At 39.5% G+C, this 24,611-nt stretch overlaps 1 protein-coding gene across 1 annotated transcript in view; it reads left to right on the top strand.

Moving 5' to 3' along the window:
- Positions 1–24,611, top strand: part of LOC139737196 (uncharacterized) — an 83,269-nt gene that overhangs the window by 25,852 nt on the left and 32,806 nt on the right. The window contains exons 9-24 of the mRNA XM_071647873.1: positions 498–655; positions 1,695–1,801; positions 2,376–2,602; positions 3,715–3,756; positions 6,721–6,866; positions 7,461–7,575; positions 8,147–8,284; positions 9,015–9,130; positions 10,065–10,207; positions 10,715–11,263; positions 11,677–11,822; positions 12,329–12,915; positions 13,921–14,119; positions 16,933–17,235; positions 18,031–18,232; positions 19,905–20,027. Coding sequence (XP_071503974.1) covers positions 498–655; positions 1,695–1,801; positions 2,376–2,602; positions 3,715–3,756; positions 6,721–6,866; positions 7,461–7,575; positions 8,147–8,284; positions 9,015–9,130; positions 10,065–10,207; positions 10,715–11,263; positions 11,677–11,822; positions 12,329–12,915; positions 13,921–14,119; positions 16,933–17,235; positions 18,031–18,232; positions 19,905–20,027 — 3,301 coding nt within the window. The remainder of the gene's footprint in view (positions 1–497; positions 656–1,694; positions 1,802–2,375; positions 2,603–3,714; positions 3,757–6,720; positions 6,867–7,460; positions 7,576–8,146; positions 8,285–9,014; positions 9,131–10,064; positions 10,208–10,714; positions 11,264–11,676; positions 11,823–12,328; positions 12,916–13,920; positions 14,120–16,932; positions 17,236–18,030; positions 18,233–19,904; positions 20,028–24,611) is intronic.

Raw genomic sequence — 24,611 nt, 5'->3', positions numbered from 1 at the left:
ATAAGCTGTTATTTTCGCAAGGGTTAATTTTTGCGAATTTCACGAATTGCCATTGGACCGCGAAATTAACAACAGGCAAAAATGTCTGCTTGCGCTGGGGTAATAGTACACGTACGATAGCCTCAATTTCAATTCACGAAAACAACATCTCGCGAAAATGTCTGAGACCTCCTCATTTGCGAAAATATCTGTACATGAAAATAACAGCTTATACAGTAATTAGGCAAGCTGTTGCAGTTACTTGATGGTGTTTAAGCACTTAGACAATTTTTATTGGTATTTCTGGGAGGTATTAATCATAAGTAAATTGTGTTCTTGACAAGTAACCATGCAGGCATACCATGATATTTCAACTAATGTGAGTTTATTGTTTTGTAAAATATTTGTGAATGCTTGGGATTGAATATCAGTGTTGATTAGTGAATCAACAAATTTTTAGCTTCAATTACTATTACTAGTATTATCTTCTTTTTCTTTTCTTTTTTCATATGGAGCAGCTCCTTAGGAAGCGTCACATTGGCAACGACATCGTCACAATAGTTTTCCAGGAGCCCGGCGCTCTTCCATTCTCGCCAAAGAATGTGCGATCTCAATTTCAGCACGTCTTCATCGTTGTCCGAGCACACAACCCCAACACGGAAAATGTTCTCTACTCGTAAGGACTCAAGTTTTGCAGATTTGCTTTTGACACCTATTCATGAAGTGCTTGCAGGAAACATTCCATGCATTCAGTAAAACATGTCTGAAGAAAGCAACATGAATATGCTTTGCATATTATGTACTTGCCACCCATTTGCTGATAAAATAATGTAAATTTATGTGATATTCATTATCTACATTGTATTGCTAGTTCCCTTCAGTGTGTTTATGTTCACAAAGGCAAATTTCATGACTGGCAGAACATACATGTGCTGCAAATGTGAAATGTTTATAAGTGCAGAAATTTTCGGAGAATTTTATGCTCTTCTGATCCATCATGACAATATTTTGTGGAGATATGGAAATATTTCTAGAAATTCTCTCACTCGCAAAGCTATACCCAAGTAAATTTGACTGAAATTAACATGGCACCAATAATTCATGTGCATTCTTGTCATATGAAAAAATAATGAGCCAGTTTGGTCAGTGTCATATGTTTTGTACCACTGAGTGGTCTTGGGCTTGGTGCCTGGTCGATCCATCTGAGCAATGCGTTGCCGTCATGTGCCCCCCTAGTAAGGGACGAAACAGAGCATCCCTCAGATAAGTCATACATAATGTGGAGATCCAGTGTATGAGAGAATCACAACTTATGCGTACGTGTAAAATTACTCTTCATTATTCCCAAGCTTTTCATGCTCTCAGTGTGCATAAATCTCTCTGCGAGACGTTGGTCACATGTTTTAACAAAAGAGATACATTGATTGATCACGAAAACTTGAGAACAATTTTCTGACAAGAGCCGCAATCCTGTAGAGTTCTCTTGAATGTTTGCATGATGAAAAGCGAGATTAAAGAAATACAAACTTGAAATTCCTCACTCCTCTGTAATATAGGCAAAGTGAGCGGGATACTTTCCCATGAAAAGATTGTTTGAATAGCATTACTTGTCAAAACCAAATGGTAAGACGCATTTCCGCATAACTTGTCCTGTAGTTGTTTGTCTTTCTTGTGGTGAAAGCATTAAGTTGTATGTCCATCACGTCTGTTCCCAGGATCGCCGTAAGCAGGTCCAAAGAAGTCTCAATCTCGGGCCCTCCCTTGCCACCGGCAGCCACATTTCAGAAGTCAAAATCCTTCACTGATTTCCTTCTTGCCAAAAGTAAGTTACTGTAGACACACAAAGGATAATTTCTCCTTTTGTTTTCCTCCCTAAACATCTGATCCTCTTAGTTGCATCATATATCATGTATCAATTGTCCTTGGATATTCTGTCTTTCACTAGGATATTATGAAATTTTATCAGCAGAAAAATATTGGCGGTGAAAGTCTGCACGTGTATAGTGTTATGACCTAATTTGGACTTTGTGTCATATTGGCAATCCTACAACTGAATATTCATTAATGGACACCGAAATCGTCCCCTGTAGATCTGGGGAATTCTCGTTACGTGAGATTCAACTGCGTAATATTTGAAAGATATCATAACCTTTATGCAGGTACTTTTTTTTTCATGGTCAGTTTGGTCTACATTTTCCATTGAAAAAGAAATAATTCTAACAGGCTTTTATGAAGTAGACTTCCAAGAATAAAAATGGCTTAGTTGACCTATGCACAATGTGGTTTGTGTGGTAACAACAACAAAAATAACAGAATCGAGCTTTCAGTGAAAAGAAGAAGCTCTCCTCGAAATACAGCAGACTTTCCAATGGTTGCCTTTTTAATATCACTTGCAGTCATCAATGCCGAAAATGCAGTCCACAAGGCCGACAAGTTTATCGCCATGGCAACACGGACACGCCGCGAGTACCTCAAGGACCTTGCCGACTCCTACGTGACGTCGACGGGCATCGAGATGGGGGGTGGGGGCAAGTTCAAGCTCTTCGACAAGAAGAAGGAGAAGACTTGTCCCAGGCCAGCCCCAGACTTCAAAGCCAAGGGAGCCCTCGTGTGGGACATCCAGGTAAGACTCAATGTGACTGCCACAATTGGATTTGTGTTATGGGGGGAGGGGGGGGGGGATTGACTTATGGACAATTTTTGGAAACTAACTGTTAGAGTCATGTCACCAATTTCAAGAACTGGTAGATGATGGTAGAAAGTATTGCAGCTTGTGATTGGTTCCTTTCTCTTGCTTCTTGACAAATGTGACGTGAAACATTTACAAGTATTTGTAACAGCTTGTTCAAGATCAGAGGAAACTTTTCTAAAACTTGATTAAAAATGTACCACTTCCTGGGTTCATATGAATACAATGCTGCGTTCCATTTCCGGCAGCAAAGACATGAAGTGCTCTCGAGGGCAGAATTATCCCCTACAGTCTGCTGTTTTGATGGCTACGAGAACGATGACCACTCAAAACCTTGCTGTAGGAAGTGCTATCTAGGCACTTATGTGCATGATCTCACTGTGTGCTCATAATCTCTTCTAACTGAGGATGATTTGCAGTGTACATGCTGTGAGACAATAGGACTTTATTAGTGACGAGGTTTCACTTTCTGTTTTTTGAGGAAGCATAGTGCTGCATAAGGAAGTGATTTTTTTTTTTGTTGTTTCGGTAGGGATTTTTTTTTTTTTCTTTAAAGTAGATGAGGATGCAGATGTACTTTTGCGTGAGCTCTACTTAGAACTCTTGCTTTCAAACCGGAAGACATAATGCCAGGTCGTCAGCCAAAACATGACCGGAGAGAAATAATATCATGGGGTAAGAAAGGCAAGTTTTTGGAAAATTATAGATTTTTCTTTTTTCACACATCTGCGTAATAGTCATAGTAGCAAAGGTGTCTTTATTCTATTGGATTTCCTACCCAAATGAGATCTATTTCCCTCTCCAGTGTATGTGAGTCAATAATGGATATCTGGCAATGTAGCAAGTGTATTAGACAAGTAATATCAGTGGAAGAAGTCAGAAGTCAGTAGCAATTGGTGAGATTTATGATAGCTACTCGTAAGTTTCCTTGAAATAAAAGTCTGGGGTGTATGGACTGCAGCCTTGTAACTTCCCCTCGATCAACTTGCTCAGAGCTACTGAGAGTTACATAATGTTTCCTCATTGCTCAAACATTCCGAATACAGGTTTACATGTGGTCACCTATGGGCAAAGACGTAAATTCAAAGGTGAAGCTTTAAAGTTGACACTTGTAGTGCGTAGTTGGTATTCTATTTTTGTTGTTTTTTTTTGCATTGTTCCTACACTGCATTTGGTTTTCTGATTTTTGTTATTGTTATTGTTATGTTGGTTGAACTGTCTTCCCTGCCCCCTTCTTTATTGTCACACATTCATATCCGTATCTAAGCTTTTCCTCGTTAAGGGCGGTTTTAGATTTGTAGCATGCCAATGATGTTGTGTTGCATTTTGGGCTCTGCTGCGGTGGACCTAAGCCCGGTTTGTGGGGCGTGATGTCCATTTTCCATGAGAGGCCATACACTATTTTGTCACTGATGTGTTTCGTTTACATCAAACTGCATGGTTTTTCTGTATCCCACCCACCCCAATCTCTCCTGTTCCTGTGATATCAACATTAAAGTTTGGAGAACTTGCCAGAAAAGAGGTCTACTATTCAGAAAAAGTTTCATTTTTATTTTCCCCATCTATTTTGTGGGATTTTGTATAGAGGCGATGTATATACACGCATGCGGTACTTCTTGGAAAGTGTTGTTTCAGAAACTTAGCAATTTATGCTTTGCTGTACTTTCCATTCCAGTCGCATAGTAGGATTTACGTTTCCAGTTTGCACTTTCACAAATGAGTTTTGTTTTTTGAAAGTCATGGTTATTTAATTCCTGTCCAGGTTTTCTTCTTTTTGTTTTTCCCTAGTTATTGTATGGAAGTACCCTTGTATCATTTGCAAAGTATTTGTTTTGTTAGCAGTGTATACATTTATATATTTTTGTTAGTCTGTCTCTGCGCTTGGTGTTTTGTTGACTTGGCATTGGATTAAAAAAAAAACACTGTTTGCATTTAAGTGCTCTTTTATTTACAAGTTTGATAGTGATTTTGAACAAAACAAACCCAATAACACATAAAATCATTGAAAGATGCACTGGGTTTTTTGCTTTTACATGATAAATGCCGAGCACAAATGTATATATTTTCTGTCAAATCATTATTCCAGTTGAAAAAAAAAAATGCTTCTGCGTGTTCATTATCTTTTGTTGAAATATTTGTCACCTCCTTCTGCCCTGCCACCTTTGTTTTTACCCCACCACCATCCTTTGTATACCATGTACATACATTGCACTTTATTGTTGATGAATGACATCATATTGCCTATGTCATAGTGGATGCAATGGTTGTCACTGTAGTGTAAGAAATTTATCAATTTTTTCTTTAAATGTGGTCACCTTTTTATGCCATGCATGGCTTGTGAACAAGTCATCCAGATTGTGCACGATGTGCTTGCTGTAGTAGTGTGATGCTGACATCAGCCTGTGTGCTGTAACAGTGGTGACCATACACTCCAACATGTCCTCGCCGTATGACTCACACTTTGGATCTGTAAAATCATCAGGCAGAAAGCTGACTTACCTCTGTGTGAAATGAAAGCAAGTGACAACTGATGTAAAGCTACAAAACAAAACAAAGCAAAATCAACACACAAAAAACCCACAGAAACCCCTGTTTTGCAAAGACCTTGCCATAACGTATTAAATTTTATAGTGCTGTCTTTCTGAAAATGCCATGATCCTAAAGTGAATTTGAATTGAGAGCACATGAAAAAAAAATGTACCATTTCTAGGAAATGTGCAGTTATACACACTGCCATCCATCTTTGTCATAGAAACGCTCATTTAAAACAGCACAATGATACATTTGCCATAACATTTAAGGTAGCAAGTCAGCAATGGGCTCATGGCAAATGTTTTTTTCTGCTTTATTTTTTCATTTGGAAAATGTACATTTCCATTCCATTTCCATTTATTTCATTTTCAACAAAGAGTGCTAGTGTAAAAAAAATGGCACAAGAATAGAACATGCAATATAAAGTACATATTCTCAATCGTTCAAAATATCATATAGACACAGTGAATTGAGGAAGAAATGAATACACATGGACATTCTATTTACTGCATAATGTTGAAATAGAGAGGAAGCTAAAAGGTAGAGCTTGTAATATGCTTTCCCCTCAAAACCAATATTGATAAAGTGCAAAAATGTAACCATGTATGGGAATATATGCTTTGTGTGTTGAAGTAATTGTGTTTAAAGAAGCTCTCCAGCCCAATTATCAAATGTTGGGAGTAGATATTCATTTTTTTATGAGCTCAATTTTTGAGATATGAGAGTTGTGCTGTTTCCATATGGGTGCACTTGCATGACATGTCATGTACATTTCATTCTTCTTTACAATCAGCTTGTACTTGAGTCCTTGGTTTCTCTGAAGAAGCTTTAGATGTACACATATTCCAATCAGTTTGCTCTGTTTTATGCTCACAAATAAGCAAACAACGGTGGTGATGATGATGATGATGATAATGATGAATGTTATGATAATACCTGGTAGTACCAGTGATAATAGTAATGGTGAAATAATTTTGATGATGATGTTGATGATAAAAATAAAATATTTCTGTGAAATTCTGAGCTTACACATGGTAGGGATCAATGGGATGATAGATGAAAAACTGGAAAACTGTCTTTCAATAGTTTGTCTACCAGAAGGGAATTCTGTTTGTTTGTTTGTTTTTGATTTGGTTTTGTGTTTTAGTCATTGCTATGTCAAGCATATTTATATCCTGCGTTGCAAGCGGTTGTCAAAGTGATTGTTCTATGCCTATCCCCCTGTACATTTTAAGAAGAGAGTCATGAAGTAAAGCTGGATAGGTAAATGACCACACAATGTGTCAGAGCTACCAGACTCTCTTCAGATGCGCAGTCACAAAAATGTTCGGCACTGCATCCACTTCATGAGTGTTATCTTTTTTTTTCAGTTGGGAAGAAAAAAAGTAATGCAATGATGCCAGTGAAAAGAGGAATTTATGCACCCAATCCATTGTTATACTTTTGGGCTGTACTGGTGCTGTGTTGGTACCTGCGGAAATAACTGTACTCTTTATTTCTTGACCCCTCTCTACGTCCAGGCGGAGGACTTCAGCCTGTCTGACCCCGTGGAGTGCATGCTGGCCATCTCAATGGACATGATGGTTCTGACCCACCTCAACACTAGGGAGGTCCTCTTCAGCATCCCCTGTAGCTCCATCATCGGCTGGACGCCGTATCCTCATGGGTAAACAGGGCGGGGCTTCCACCGACTGTCTAAAAGCATTAATTTTGTTTTCAGTTGATATTGTGCTGCAGATTTTGAATTATTTCTCTCTGTTGTCAAAGTGGATATTACTTATTGAAGATATCTGTCTGTCTGCCTTTGTGTACCACAGAAGATGTGCAATTGTACATCGCTTACAAAGTATGATTACTTCAGTAAAGAATGAATGTCACATGATACAAAACTTACAGTGTTTATTTCCTTAGATTTTTTAATACATATTGAATTTTTTATTTAGGTGGGTTTTTTGCAGATAATAATAATTTAATTTTCCAACAGAACATCAAATGAATATAAAAGACTCATACATTATTATTTGCTGACAATATAGTGTGATGAATATATCAAATTTTTTTTAAATGCCTACGTCATGTAAATGTGATATGCAATATATATAATCTATGTTTACAAAAATATTCCTGTAAGCGGCGTTAAAGTAATGTTCTAATCTATAATACAGCCAGAATGATATCTTATGTTGAGGCTTAGAGACACCTTCCACCTGTTAGTAATTTGATACTATTTCATACTATCTTGTGTGTTCCGTGTGCCCAGTCTGAAGCTGTACTTTAACGAGGGGAACTGTGTTAGGTTACGGATCCCTGACCAGGAACTGGATGAGGTGCCGGAGATAGTCAAGAGATTTGAAGCCGTATCCAATGGAACCAGGGTAAGAGGAGTTATTTGTGGCAATGGCAAGGCCATGTGGTCAAGCACATGATTGACCAGTCTAGATTCCAGATCTGATCTGGTCAGACATTAAAGACAGACACTAAAGACAATTTTTATAGTATGATGTGATGATTTACCCATATATGTTGCTAAACTCTAAGTGAGGCAAACACCTGTAGCATTTAATGTCGTGAAATATCTTATTTCATACTCATAAAGGCTTTTCTGTGATTCTAGGACATTTTTTTTTGTCTGGAAGTAGCTTGTTTTATACTCATAGAGGTGGTTGTTGTTGTTGTAGTTTTTTCTTGAGGTTAAAGATGGAAAATGGTCTAGTTGTATAAATGAGATGTAACCACTTTGACATTCTGTTACCAAATGGTAAATAATACATACCAGACTGTTTTGGTTCCAGGGTTACAGAGATTCCATATTTTGTAAATAAATGTGTTTGAAATTAATAAAATATGCTTTGAATAGAAAGGGAAAGAAATTATTGCAATATACAAAGAATGAGAGCATAGTTTCTTACTCTCTCACATTTTTGTTTTGTTTTGTTTCCATTGCAGACCAAAGAGATCACGCTTCGTCGCAATGGCCTTGGTCAGCTTGGCTTCCATGTACACTACCAGGGCATAGTGGTTGAGGTGGACCCGTATGGCTTCGCCTGGCAGGCTGGCCTCAGGAAAGGGGCAAGGCTTGTGGAGGTGAGTTCTCCACCCCAAAAGAAAGCAGGAATCTCTCTCTCTCTCTCATTCTCTCTCCCTCTGTGTCCTTCTCTTTCTCTTCCTCTCTGTCTTGAGTAGCTAACAACAATACTATTACCTTCTTTCTTTTTTTTCTGATGCAGTCTAAGAGAAGAAAATAAATTCATATTCAAGAGATTTTGTCATCAAGTGTACAGTTTGGTTCTTTTCTCCTCTTCTTCTTCTTCTTCTTCTTCTACTTCTTCTTCTTCTTCTTCTTCTTCTTTTTCTTCATCTGCTTTGCCTTTTATCTTTTTTGGGGGGAGGGGGAGGGGGAGGGGTACTGTAAAAGAGGATATTTTTGCATGAGTAATTTTTCACGCTCGGCCGGGTAAGATGAATTTCGTGTGTTTTTAATTCTGCATTATCGGGACAATGACTACTGGAACGTATGGCATGCAAAAATATTTGCGTGCTTTTATTTTCGCGCTAGCTTCTGTTTGCGCGAAATGTGCGAATATTTCCACTCCACGAAAATATCCACTTTTACAGTACTGAATGAAATAATTCATGATGTACCTGTGATGACAAAATCACTCACTAAGAGTGCAATTTTGAGGTACTCAAGTGATAACGCTATGAAAGTATGCTTACATACGGGAGACATAACTGCCCGCATTTCACTCAAGCTTTATTTAATATTTACTGATAAAGCCTGATTTGACATGGTCTGATCTTTCCACATACTCAGATCTGTGAGATAGCAGTGTGCACCCAGACACATGAGGAGATGATCGATCTCTTGAGGACGTCGCAGACGGTCAAAGTGGTGGTCGTGTCCCCCTGCGAAGACGGCAGCCCAAGGAGGTGTGTAATCGCTACAGTGACAGCCATTACTCCCACCCCCCCAAAAAAAAAAATAAAAAATAAAACACACAAACAAACAAACAAAACATAGCACACAACATGGATTAAAGCCAGAGTTAAGTTCTCAGAAGAGCTCAAAATTCATCTTCCACCGTCTGGAATTTGCTCGCAATGCATTAAAAGGGTCTACCAAGAAATTTGTCTGGCTGATATGATTTTCCAGGATATTGAGTTGCTTAGGAGTATTCTAAGATCAAAAGGTGTAAAATAATTTCAAACATACATGTACATGTAGTACACAACTTTTATTCCTGAAGCACCCTCCCCATTCAGTAGTAGGTAGGTAGAACTTTACATGATGATCGATCATGCCCTAGCAAATGTATTTTCCAACAAGTTATTTTTTTTCATTATTGCCCAACCCAAATCTTGTTATTACAGCATATTTTCTTACATTTCCTCTGCATATGCATACATTTCAGAGCAAATATTGGCAGTTCTTCAGGCATTTCAGAACTATTTTTTTTTTTTACTTTACATGCTAGCACTTGCGTTCATATGTTTCATGCATGTGAGAAAGAATTATTGCATTTAAGAGTGAAATTGAGGATTCCATGTTACCTACTGTATATGCTGAATATTTTGCAAGGTTTTTATTTTCCCAGATTTCACGAATCAGGTGCTATATACGAAATTAAAGACACACAAAAATAACGACTCTGATCCCAATGTGAATGTGACGCACACATATACATTTCTCCATTCAGTACAGTACTCCATGATCGCGAATTTAATCACTTGCGAAATTGTCGGGAAGTCCCAATTTGCGAAAATTTAGACTCGCTAAACATATGGTGTATACAGTATGTGTCTTTATCAAAATCTTAAGCTGTAGAGATTTTTTTAACTAGGGATATTTGTTTACCTCACGCAGGGGAAGCACTCCTCTTGAATACACAGGAAACAGCGATGCAGTAACCCAGCAGGGCGGGGCACGGCTAGGCTTCAGCCGGGCCACAAGCAGTGGCAAGGGACCACACAAAGTGACGACATCAGTGGGCAGTGTGCCCAACAGAGGTGAGAGTCTGCACAGCCTTTTGTTTGCACTCAGTGTAGTTAGTTTTGAGATATTTCGTGCTCACTTTGATTTGAGATGAAGAAATTGTACATCTGAACATTGAAATGGTCGCTATATGGTCACTAGGCCATCTTTTGTGTCCAAATCTGTGTTGAGAGAAAAGGAAAGCGTTTTATCCAGTATTGCTGTTTCTTCTGGTTACCATTCCTCTTGTGCTACAGGCGACTCCTGTGATAATGAATTCCTTGGAATTGGTAGATATCTTTCGTTGGATCAAAATTTCATTGTAGCTGAACAAATAGATTATACAAAGATATATAGAAAATAAGTTTGGGACTTGAATTTTTGCTTTATTGTAACAAAGTTTTGTTATAACTGTGTTTTCTTGTAATGGGAAGGCACTGTACATGTATGCTTCATACTTTCATTGTGTTTGCAGTCTGGTTCATTTGGTATCACAAGTATTTGGTGGAAGAGTTACTTACAAATAGTTCTGTGCTTTTCAGATGCAAGAACCAGAGGAGCCCACCATTCCCGCTCTGTATCGACACCAGGCCAGCCGGCTTCCAGTCTCATGCACTCAGCCCCGACCACACCCCTCTATCCGCCCACCCCCAACGATGAAGCCCTGCCGGCTAAGGGGAGTGTACGTTCTGCCATCTCCACCTTCGAACGGCGCATCAACGCCGACGGCTCCTCCAGTACCGGCCAGCACCACTACCGGGCGGCTGTGGACTACTGGAAGGAGGTCAACGCCCGGGCGCGACAGCAGGCCAACTCCGGAGGGAGCAGCGTCAGTGGCGTCAGCGTCGCCAGCGGAAACTCTGCCCCGGTGGGGTCTGGTGGACACTCCCGAGGGCTGTCCCAAGAGTCAGGGGACAAGTCCTTCATGCGGATGGTACACGAGAGGAGGAGTGCCAGGGAGGTGAGGAGGAGACCCAATGACACCCAGGCCCGGCTCCGCAGCTCCCAGGAGGAACTGGACCGGATTGGCACGGGGACTCACTCCAGGCAGGACTCCCTAGAGGACAATCTCGACAGCTACAGAAATAGAGGTATAGTCACTTTATTGTGTGTGTGTGTGTGTGTGTGTGTGTGTGTGGGTGGGTGGGTGGTGTGAAATGTATTCACGTTTAGGCAGAGATGCCAACTATTATTATTTTTTGCAGTGTTTTTTACTTTTCTTTGCCATAAGTACTGCGGGTTTTATGGAAAATACTGTTTTTCTCAAATTGTATTACTACACATGTCTATAGCAAGAAAAGTAAAAATACTGTTTTTCAACAAAAAATTCTGCTTTTCAGCCCTCAGAATACTGCAATGCTGTTGTAAAGGTTGGTATCCTTGTTTAGGAGTTTAGGAAGAGGTCAGATTTGATAAATTATTGTTTATTTACGTATCTGTTGTGAGTGTGGATGTGCAGACCCTTTGTTCAAAGATGAATCCATATGAATGTTTTCCTTTGCAGTGTACAAAGAACCTGGTAAGGCGACGAGCTGGCAGAGACAAAGTGATCAGAGCCCGTACCCCCAGGACAGAACGAGAGAGACTGACCAGCAGCAGGCCCAGTTTGTCACACCCAAGGCCAGATATCCCCACCACAATGTAGCCCAGGTAGGTCGTTGGGTCAAAGGTCAACAATTGTTTTGTGTGTCATTAGTGAATGACCATTCATTTTTAATAGCTTCAACATACATGGACAGAAAATTTATCTTCTTCAGTGATAAGAACAGTGGAGTACACGTTGAATTGCTGTCATTTCTTTAATAATCTCTATCCTGACAGCATAATCAGGCATGTTTTGATGAACTTTTTTTTTATTTGCAGAAATACACCGAGCATGCTCTGCCACATACCCTCCCTGTCACATTCCATAGACAGCTGAAAGATATGTCTACATAATTCATTACCAACTTGACGTTTAATGAGTATTGGTTCAAACTTATCTGAGATTGAGATTCTTCAGGTTCACAAAGTGGCAAGTGAATATATTCTAGACAAAATAGAGTCTATGTCATTAATGTCTTTCTGCTTTCTATTGAAGAGTCTTGATTTATGCTTTTATTTTGGTTGTGTTTAGTTATAATTTGTGGTCTACAATACCCATCTGTCTGATGCAGGCAACCATCAAGAATACCAACACAAGTGATGAGAAGTGGTATGACACGGGAGATGATGCTAATGGTTACCATGACGACGGGGTGTCCGTTTCTAAGGATGCAGCAGACGCCATGTATCAGACCTCCTTGTCTGCCTCCTCCTCCCTGACAAAGCAAGAGCCCAGGGATGAAAGCCGGGGCAACTACGCCACAGCAGAGCGCTACAGCCCCACCGAGCAACTCTTCCAGGTGCGAAGCCGGGAGGGCGTTGACATGGAGCAGCCTCGCCTCCAGCGCCCCACCCACCTGGCCGGCATTGTCCCCCACCACCATGCCACCATGAGCAGCATCAGTGACCAGTCTACCCACTCCACCTTGTCGGGAGGCTCTGGCAGCAGAGAGTTTGGCAGCCTGAGGGCCAGACAGTCCCCCGCCCGCAGCCCCATGCCCCAGAGGGCCCCCAGCCCGGAGACGGTCAAGAAGAGGGCACAGAGTCCCCGCAGGGGTGGGGCAGGGGACTATGGCTCCTCTCACCGGAGGGGTGTACCATCAGCATCGTCCAGCAGCAGTATGAGCGAGTCCAGCACAAGCCCTAAGATGGCTAGGAGGTAAATTGGCCTTCATCAACCAGGCTCAGGTTTCAGTAAAGACAAACAAATAGTAAACAAAATTATGTGTAAAGTTCAATGTACATGTGTAGCAAGCTAGCTTGACTAAACATCCTACTACTAGTAATGTAGATCCAGCCTAAAGAATTTCCTATATTGATGTTTGATTATAATCTGGCATTTTTGCCATGGGGCGAACATTCAATTATTCTTTCTTTTTTTTTAAGAGGCAGTGTGTTTTGGAGTTTACCACCTGTCATGGCCTGTTCATCATCCCAGTACCTGTGGAAGTGTCATTCAAACTTTCATCAAACACAGAAAAGAGGATGACATAATGCCAGAATATTGCTTGATGAGAACTTGGGGGAAAAATCAACAAGAGCCAATGTATTATGGTGTAGAGCAAATTCTCAAAGTTTGGAGTTTGTTCATTAACCCCTCAAAAAAAAAAGAAGAAATTTTGCTTCAGTGCATGAAACTGGGTACATTGTCACTGTACAAGTGCTTAACATTATTGTCTCATAGGTTGGTTTAGCAATGTATTTCCACAAGGTACTATCTCCTGTTTTGGGCAAAACATGGGGAAGGTCACTATGATATACGCACAAAGATACCTGATTCACATAGAGTGTTGTTTTGCGTAGGCATTAGTGTTGACACTGATTTTCTGATAATGCAACACCTCAATTTTGTTTCTGATGTGTCTTTCTTTAATATAGAAAGACATTAATGACCATGCTCTGGTTCATATCTGTGTAGTCCTTGCATATTCTTCATCACAAAACTATCTGTCTGTATTGCCAACTCCTTTTTAGTTTATTTTAGAAATTTGACTGTCTCATTCTAAAGTCTACATGTGTTAGATGGTGCTTTAAAAGTTCAACTGATTAAGTAGAATAACTCTTGAATGACATGCAATGTTGGTGACTTGGGAAAAAAGGCACTTAGTTGTTTAAACCGACCTGAACCATTATACATGAAAGACTTTGTCATCTCTCTTCACAGAAGACCCCTGGAGAGTAGCAAGTCGTCAAACGAGTCCCTGGTCACCCGTCCCCGTGTCAACTCGGCCACCACGCCGACGATGAGGACGGCGGTGACCACGCCGCTCAAGACGCAGAGTGACAACCGGGTCCAGGACGATCTCAGGAAGCTGCTTGCCCCCGAGGCATTCAACAGTGCCTCGGAGCGGGAGAGGAGAGAGGTATGGGGTGCCAAGAGTGGGCGAAGATAACAACAATGCCTTAAGATAACCAAACATATCATGTAGTAGGATCTTCCTTAAAGGGGAATTCCAGACCAAGTGAGTATGTTGATGATGTCATCACCTCACAACTTGCCGCATAATTTGTACATAAAAACTTGAAATTCCCTTCTTTTTTTAAAAATCATACTTATGCCCTTGTCCCAAATCCAAATATATCTGAACGATCATTATTTTGACATCATTTAGCCAGGATAGACATTATGTTTTGCACTTTTATAACAGAAAAGTTAAGTTTTGTCAGTTTTTTGTACGCAGTCGGGAAAATTGTGAGGTGATAACTTCGTCAGCTTGCAACTGTTGGAGAACTGTTTTGCAGAAATAAGCACAACTTCACAGCTTCATGACTTCCAAATTTTGTATATACTTTTTATCAATTTTTTTTTTTTACTGTTGTGCTTGTAAATTTCTACACTTTCTTTTCAAACTAACTCATAACTGGTCTGGAATTGCCCTTTACCTTTGTCCTTACCACTTTCAACAGTTTGGCATATGATGACAATGCTTTTTCATAGTAGTGGTTGTGTGATGGTTAACTAATACTGAGGAGTGTTTGTTAGAGAAGAAGACTTGTTAACAATGTTTGGTTGGTTTATTGTTTGTTTGTTGTTTTTTTATGTCGTACCTGTCAGATTTCAGTCAGGGTTTGGTGAATGTGGCATCTAGTCTTTATATATGCCACCTGAAATTACTATTGTATGTTTTGTCACACAGTTTGTTGATTAAGAATATCAGACAGTGACTTTGACCAGTATAACCCTCCTTCTATGACTAATCCTGCACAGGATGCACCGCATAATCAAATTGGATTAATTATGTTTGTTCACTTCTAATAATTGTTTACAATGATATGCACTGCTCACCTTGATATTGTGTACTGTTGTTTAAACTGGTTACTGTGAGCTGTGTGTTTGAAAGATTTTATGACGTGCACAATTGTGAACTGTTGCACCACTCACAAAATTGTATTAGAATAGGAGACATCATCTGTAAAATATGCAGAGTATAGAGTGTAGCGAGGTATGACAGGGTCTTGATGGTGATTGTAAACTATTGACCTGAGATGCTAGTCCAGCAATGGCAAAATGATAATATTTATAGATTGCAACTGATGGACAAATTGCCCTTTGTCGACGTAAATGAACAGCAATTATTCAGTATCTTAAAGTAGTAGTCATGATAAAAATCATAGTCATGCATACCCGAGTAAAAATGGTTCAGAGGTTTGAATATATACATGAATAACTGAGTACTCAATGTATCTGTTTGATTGAAGCTTTCATTCTTATTCACTGTATAAATGCGACAATGCTATCATAATTTGGTGAATTGAAAGTGTAAAACAGATTTGACATGTAAAGCTGAATTAACGAAAAGAAATTTCAAGTTTCTGGAGACAGTATTGTTCTTCACTGTTGTTTGGATATCATATAATTCTTCAACGACCCTATAAATCTCTGACAACTTGATTGCAGTACGTAGGCTCATTTAGTTCAAAAGATGGAGAACAAATATTGTGTACCAAAATGTATGTAACTAGATATTCTAAATGAAATAATTGTCTGCATCTCAATGTATACTTGCCAATGCAAACTACACTTTTTTGGGAGGTATTCTAGGGGCCTTATGATGTTACTCTGTATCAATAGTAACTTGTGAAAAAAAGAGGAAGCAAATTTGGACTAAAATGTGTACACATTGTAATTAAATATTGTCTAAATGAGATGAAACAGTATGCATACATGATAAACAGTATGTAATGATGGCCAAATTCTATGGAAAGATGAATGATTTGATGAAACTGTGAGGTGTGTGTTTTGTAGAGAGTTCAGGTAGCCATTTATTGCCTCAATGCAGAAACACTGTAATTTTGATAGTGTGTCGAGTTAATGCACATCATGTGCTTTGTATGCACACAAACTGTAAAAATAGATATTTGCATCTTATTTTGTGGTTCTCTCATCCCTTGACCCAAATGATAAAATCATCAGTGGATGTAAGAAAGTAACATTGATTGTTCTCCCAGAGCTCAAAAATGGAGTCTAGATAGAAACAAACTTATTAAGCTAAGTTTGTACTCTCTGTTGTGTTCATTGTTGTGTAACTTTCTGTACTCTTCTTTTCCCCTGTTTTTCTTTCCCCATCTCCCCTTTTTTTACCCCTTACATAAACTTGGTTCCCACCCCTCCCTTACACCCCTGCTCCCATCCTGGTTTCCTCTTTAAACCCTTCCAATTCTATTCCTTCATTTTGTGTATGAACATTTAACTTTGTATGCCCTTTAACACACATCATGGATGACTGTAAATATTGTATGTTTTAACCATCATTTTTTATATCATGAATGTGACATTGCACAATTTTTTTTTTCAAACGTCAAATCATTTGTTGTTTGATGTCATACCTTCTCCTGTATGCAATACGACCATGTTAATGTCACAATGAATCTGGCAATGAAAATATATTCTAACTACTGAAAATGGCATCATGTTTTGTATACCCTTGTCTTTATTATGCATGAATACATTAATATTTGATATAAATGCATGCTTTGTTGTCACTTTTTCCATGTGTTCACATATCATACCATATCATACACCCTCATTTATCTGTCTCCATATCCCTCGTTAACATCAAATATGCATATATTAACAAATACATCTGCTTGAGGGAAAAAATCCTCCTACTCCCATCATTCTCATTCATCTGTGTGATATGTTAATGATTGTGTAACCCACATCAACATAACATAGCACCAGACGCTGAACGGCGAAACACTCCACTCTTCCTCCATTACCATCAATGTCCCGAGCAATCCCAAAGACATCCCCAATGGCCACGGCGCCGGTAGAGATGAGACCGACCTGCCCAACCACTCCTCCTCCTCCTCCTCCTCCCTGAGCCCCGCCCCTTCCCCCATCATCCCCGCCTCCTCGTCTATCACTTTCACCCTTCCCGGTCCCCTCCAGACAGGTACCGAGGAGGATCAGGTCGTGGCTACCACTAACCGAACTCCGCACTTCCAAATCTGCATCTCTCGCGTTCCTAATTCGGGGGTAAATATTCAGCCCATCTTCTGTCAGTAGCCTCCACTCTCTTCCTTACGTGCTTTTGCTGTCCATTTAAATCAGCAGAGGTTTGGACAATCTTCGTCAAGATGAAACACTCTTGTGACATGACCATTCGCCACAAAATCAGGAAACGTTCACCGAATATCCCAACCAGATTCATCCCTTTATTTGATGTGTTCTCATACTAAATCTACTGTGTGACAGCCATTATCTTGTCATGTACACATGTATAATGTGTTGTGACATGTGGTAAAGCGTAATCTTTTGCGTATAGTCCATATTGACTCTCTGGACTTTGCCATTTTTGACATTGCACCAGTTTATTGTGGTGAATGGTCCCATTTATTTAGTCTTCTCACTTTTAACAGACTTGCTTGAGAATACACATTTTAATACTTGGGTTTTTGGAGGTAGAAAACCTTTAATCTTGTTTTGTATTCATCAGATTTAGCATGTGTGTAGTGCCTGTAGATTGTTGTGCAGTGCCTCTAGATTTTTATGTGATGTTTCTGCCTTTTCCTACATATGTAATTTTTAATTGATTCATTTTTTTTGCCTATAAATTAACTTTAAGATAAATTCAGTCAGTATTGATTCATAGACTGATTAGTCTTAATTTCTTTCCTTTTTTGTGCAATCTCAAGTTTTGTGAAGTTTAGATAGAGATTCTATCCATTGTAGTGGAAGAAATCTGTCGACAGGTTATCACAGTGTTGAGTGGTCCACATAGGAATTTGCTGTCATGTTAAGTCCAATGTTACACATTGTTACCTCTGACAGACTCCAGGCCCCGCCCTGCACTCCCAGCCCCCACCCCTGAACCGCACCCTCTCGGAGGAGAGCATTGGCAACCGTGTGGGTACCTACCCCAGGAGGAAGCAGTCCCACCCTGCCACAACCACTGGCTCCGACTACATTGTGACCAGCACTCAGTCGGGCGCCATGCCTAGCAAGATGCAGGCAGAGAAGACAATGCTGCAAGGTATGACCTCTCCTTTCTTCTTTTGTTACCCTAAAAAAACTCCACTCTACTTTCCAGGTTGACTTTAACAGCTGGAGTAAAAATAAAAACAAGCAGAACAGCTAAAGTACCATCCACATGGCCCCCTCCCCCCACCCCCCCCCCCAAAAAAAAAATGAAGACATTTGGATTTTGAAATCTTGTGTTTTTACAAAGCTGATGTCAGTCACAACAGGAGATGCAAATGAGATGTGAAAATGATGTCATGGCCTCACAAGTCTGGTAGCCCTTTTCAGAGATGTCTGTCTATTTGATATTTGATAGGTATGTGTGTATTTGTGTGTTTGTGGGGGGGGGGGGAGGTTAATATGTTTTCAGCCGATATTTATGAATAGAAATAGTGCACATATGCAGCAATGGAAATGTATTCTTGGACATTCTCGACTGATGCACAAATATGTGTGCATGAGTCAATGTGACGGGAACAAGAAAAAGTGTAGCACTTTGTGTCGTGTGTGATGTGCGTTCAGACAGCGCTGACTAGTGTGGCAGGTGATAATTAACTTTGTTCTACAGTATTTATGCCCCACTGCATGTCTTGGCTATGCTTGTCATAGGGAATATGACTTTGATTGCTAATCTTCATGTGCCTTTACGCCATGTGATTTTCGTGCTTCTGTATGTCTGGTAAGACGCTTAAAGTGTAATATATATTTCGTCTGCAGTTGTCTGCATTCGTAAACCCTTTGTCTCTTCTCAATCAAAGCTACTGTATGTGTCATGCCCATGGAAGACATAGGTCGCTGTGACTTGTCAAACAGAAATCTGGGCTTGTACATAGATCTTATATACTTTTTTTTTTGTTTTTTTTTTTGTCGTCTTCTTCTGTTGAAGTGGAGAATTCACCACAGGGAAAGGAGTTGCTTTTAAAGAAATCAATTAGATTAGAGTGCAACCAGATAAACGACATTTTAGCAAACTTGCACAAAGAGTTAAAAGTTACAGCAGGTATGATGTTTGCATCAAATTGAATCTTATTTAGTCTCATGTAGTCCTATTTTTGTGTAGCATTATCAGTAGCAAAGAATCCATGAAAAGGTTACCTAGGGCCTTTTGTCTCTTTTAGTGTAAATAATGAGAAAGAGAGATGTAGAAACTGACAAGAATCAAATGGAGTCTGCATTCTGATCTCTTCCAACACTGATTGATCGACAAAATGTTTGAATTTGGTCTGGCCTTTCATAGAAATCTTTTGAGTTGACGTCACGGTTGACCTTCATGTATGTACAGGTGTTGGGGCTGACATTATTTGTGCAATGGTAGAGATCCATGAGTAAAGTATTCATCAAAATGCTATGCAGGGAAAAGGCAGTCACATATTGTGAATGAAGTCACATTCATCAACGCAAAGACACCAAGGGGAAAAAATGAAGAAAAAAGAAGAAATGGGCGGCATCAGCTCAGCATGTGATATATACACGTATATTTACTTTTTTTTTCTATTGGTAAAGGCAAGCACTTCTGTTTACACGGAAATGCTACTATGCACTTGAACTTTTCATGTCGTCTAAGCCCCCAAACCATTGAAAATAACATAATTCAATGCCAGACGAGGAGATTAATGCCATTCCCTACCCTATCTTGACCTTTGACCCCCTCCTTTCCCCCTTCCCACGACACTGGCGTGCCCCAGGCGAGATGAGACAGCATGGTATGTCCGCCAGCACAGACAACCTTTCATCTGGCTTTCCCCTACCAGACACGTCTACCGCCCTCGACTGGGACAACCTGGTGAAGGCGGCCAAGGAATTCCATGGTACAGTTCTCCGCTTCCCCCTGCGCATGCCTCGTCATCATGTATCAAATCAAATTCAATCCCGCATAATCTCCATCTTTGTCGGCATTGTCGTCGTCATCATCATCATCCTAATCATCATGATATGTCACTCCTCTCTCGTACTTCAGCATGATGGTACTCGCTGGTAGCCGCCGCCCACTGGGTTTCCCTCCATCTTACATCTTCCCTTTCCAATGCATCTCTCCCCCTACATGCATGCATCTTTCACCATTTCATGCCGCATCTTCAAATTCCATGAAAAAAAAATTCCACAAGAAAGATGCAGTGACTCATAGTGTGCTGTTCTCAATAGGAAAGATCTACAAATTGTATTTCTGCAAGCCATTACCCTTATCGTGTAAATCTGTAAACAGCAAAATTTTATGATCATAATTTCAGTAAATTATCATCACTTTTCGAAAGGTTGGACAGGATGTGTCAGGAGAAACCTCCATTTTCTGAATATATCTGAACAGGTGCAGTTTTATCAGTTGGAAGCATAACATAAAAAAACAGCAAACCTAAAGAGTAAGTTGTTTTACAGACGATGATGAATCTTCTTCAAAAGTAATGCTTACTGTAGCCCCCTTGAAGTAGAAGTGCTGCCCAACTTCATTATTTAGCAATAATAGCAAAAAAAGTAACGTTGTCAACTACTGTATAAGTGGATATTTTCGCGCAAGTAATTTTTTCACGCTCTGCCTAGTAAGATAAATTTCGCATGCTTTTACTTCTGCGGAATCAAGACATTACATAGTGGTACATAAAACAGGCAAAAATATTTGCATGCTTTTATTTTCATGCTAGTTTCTGGTCTTGCAAAATACATGTACATTTCTGCTTTTTGCAATGTGATTATTATAATGATCATTATTTTTGTCTCAAAGAAGGAACAGACACTATGACAGCTATCCTAGATAAACTTGTGCTCATAGTGTTGTAGTTCAGAGATTACAGCCACAGAACAGCTCATAGAAGGCTCAATTGACAATCTGCAACTTGCATCCAGCATTCTGTGCATCTGCTTGTGGGTGGTGTATTAACCAAGATTATCTCTCCCCCTTTCCATCAATAGCTAGCCATTGCTCGCATGTATCTTGGCATGACTTCATCACTACCATATGATTGGATATATTCATCTCTGCTCAATTTTCAATTATATGTCTGCCACTCTATCTCTCACTATATCTGTATCTATCTGTCTTTATATTTATATGTTTGTCTGCCTCTGACAGCATCTCTCTTTCTCTCTCTTCTTCTTTGTTTATCTCATATATAGATTCATCATGTATAAAAATAATAATGTATTGCTCTTCTATTCTTATCACCCATATAATCCGCTGCATGCATATGTTTTTATTTTGTTTATGTGCCTGTGTAATCAGGCCTTCAGAGTTGTTTGTCTATGTCTGTACACTGTAAGTGGTAGTGTTTATGAGGTCACAGACACTAATTATTGGATTGGAAAACTGTCTCCTGTTTGCCAAGAATTTTAGCTCAGAGGCTTATGCCAGATGTTAAGTTTCTTTCACTTTTCATAAATGCATTATAAATGGACACCCTTGTTTTCAGTGTGCAAAGAGCATGTACATTAATTCCTTTCCTATTTGATCCTGAAATTATTTCTGTGATGTCAGGCCAGGTGTGCAGTGTCCTGCAGTTTAGAAATGGATGCATTTTTGAGTGATTTGTATTGACCACTCCCTTCTTTCAGCTGAATAATGTATTAATGCATCGTGAAAGAGAATGCATTGAGACTCAAACTTGTTGTGTGACCACAAAAGTATTTGGACTAATGTAGATGTAGTCTTGGACATCGACGATGTGACAGCAGAATACTGTATACGCTATATATTTCGCGGGGGTTTTATTTTCGCGAATTTCGCGAGTCGGGAGCTATTCGCGAAATTAACAACACGCGAAAATATTACCTTCCAAAATGAATCCCTTGCCTTGATGATACGAACATTTCAGTACCAGAATACCATGTCACGGCTTACCGAACAGACCATACTGGCTAAGCTTGTTTACGCACGTCCACATCTACTTATGAATACTGTAGAGAGCCAATCCATTATCGCAAGGGGACCACTCGTCAGAAATCTAGCGCAATAGACTTTCCACTTCAAAAATGTTGAATTCTAACTTACTAGTTCGCAGAGTTTGGCAAGTCTTTTTCATGCAGTGCATAACTAGTATCATTCTTATATGCTAGTAAGTTGAAAATTTATGTACGCGAAAATTATAGCGTATACAGTAGTGATATTGATGTGTGGTTTTACCTTGCATGGTCTACGAATGCACGAATGTGTGCAATTACGCACATATGCAACAAACTGCCAATGAAGCTCCCCTAGGGTGGTTTTTGATGTGGCAGGGTCTGGCTGCCATTTTTATTTGCATGCTGACGCTGTCCGATTTTCACTAATGCATGTTCCCACTCTTGTATTCCCCCAACATGTTATCGTTGTCCAGGTCCCGGTAAGTACCAACCCAGTCCTTCCTATTTATTGCCATCTCGTTTGCGTTGTGTGACGTCTAATCAGTGGCCATGTATTCTGTCATGCTGTGCTCTATCCTGCGCCATAGATAATGTAGTTTCTTTAGACACTGGTGGTGTGGGGGCCTATTTTTCTACTCTCATTGTATATAGTGGAAAGTCAGAATAAAGGGATACTGAATACCCGATGCATTGTTCATTAAACATGCCTTTATTGTATCAGAGCCCCCCCCCCCCCTCAATAAAAAACAAACAAACAGTCGAAACTAATGTAAACTAAAGGATCCTGTCCCATTGGTTACACTGAAAAAAACTTTCAATGCTCTTTTTTGTTTTAGGAATGGTGTGTTTCAATCCATTCATGGAATCAAATGTATGTGGAAGCTCAGATCTGCCTAGCCAGTGTGCTGTAAAAACCTATGTGTAACAAAAATGGACATTATGGCCCGAATTCACGAAGGTGGTACAAATGAAACCATGGTTTAAACCATGGACAAAAACCATGGAGTTCCAAGTGTCGCACGGAATATTTCGTTACGAAATTGGTCATTTCGTCGACAAAATTACCGTTTCGTTAACAAAATTATAATTTTGTGGACGAAATGTTTATTTAGTTACAAAATGTCATTCGTTACAAAATAATCATTTCATCGACGAAATGACTGATTTCGTAACGAAATATTCCATGCGACACTTGGCGCTCCATGGTTTTTGTCCGTGGTTTAAACCATGGTTTCATTTGTACCACCTTCGTGAATTCGGGCCTATATGTAATGCACATCATACAGTGTCTGTTGAGTGTAAACTCCATGTATTATGGAAACACGGTGTGTACAGGTTTTTGTTCGTGTCTTTCCACTTTCTAAAGTTTCCCCACACTCTCTGTTTGCACTCTGTGTTTCTTTGTTCCTTTCTAATTCTTCTGTTTCTTATGCTCCATTCAATCTGTTTCCTTCCTGAAACTGCATTTTTTTGCTGTTGTTGATTTGCATTTCCATTTGTGTGTGAATTCATGATAAACTGTAGTATTTCAGTCACTTTTTTCATGCCATCGGCAAAATTAAATAGCAACAAACAAATGATATAAACACAAAAGTAGGGTTTGGATCAACATGATAACTCATAATAACATTAGAGAATTTTTTCAGGGGTTGGGAAAGAAATGCAGCATATCAGGAAAAAAGTAGGAAACAAAGAAACATGCTAATAATTGTTGCTTGTGTGCGGCAGTCTACCCTTTGCAATTTCAGAATTTGGTAATGCACAGAGGGTTATGTTGTTTTTCTAGTATGACAAACCTGATTCTGAAGCTCTGATTTTTTGAGTCATAACTGCATGCTCATATTGAAAAAAAAAAGTGTCTGGCAACCTGTGATTGAATTTGGTAATGTGATTTGTGCAAACTAATGCTTCCAAGACTTAGGTCTTCCACAAACATGATGATTCACATCGGCATATATATGTTAAAGGATCACTGGTCACACATAAGAAACAGAGCTTTTTGGGAAGGTGCGGTATTAGATATTCACATGGTCTGTGTTCTCATTAATATTTAGGTGTTTTCCAGTTTCGTTTACTTGTCGCTGGCATTGTAATCATCCACAGCTATCCTGCTTGTGTGAAAGTGTTTGTGCAGGCTTTATTTTCAATATTAAATTGAAGATGCTGTGTGGTACAAGTACATCCTGTGGCTGCCGAAAACACCCGTCATCCGCAGCCTATGGTCAGTTCTTTTTAGAACTCGGCCATAGAGGGATTCTATAAACAGTCCCTCTCGGGATTTCTACACACCATGGTGTATGGCAAACCCATCTTCAGTTTAGCTGCTCATTGCAAGAACCAGCATGCAAATGCAATGCTTTTACTGTTTTATATGAAGTGATCTGCCTCTCTCTCTATCTGTCTATCCATCCATCTATCTGTTTATCTATTTGTATTACACTGTCTCTCTCTGATTGTATCTCTCTCTCTTACAAACACATTTTCTTTTCTCAAAATGCTTGTATCCATTTCAATTAGACTGTATGATGTAGGCGACGAAAACTAATCATCTAATGTTTTAA

Source organism: Diadema antillarum, unplaced genomic scaffold (assembly GCF_040938485.1).
Source record: "Diadema antillarum isolate AM-2024a unplaced genomic scaffold, OU_Dant_1.0 seq00000685_RagTag, whole genome shotgun sequence".
Classification (NCBI taxonomy): Eukaryota; Metazoa; Echinodermata; class Echinoidea; order Diadematoida; family Diadematidae; genus Diadema; species Diadema antillarum.
This window is presented reverse-complemented; position numbering and strand designations above follow the sequence as displayed.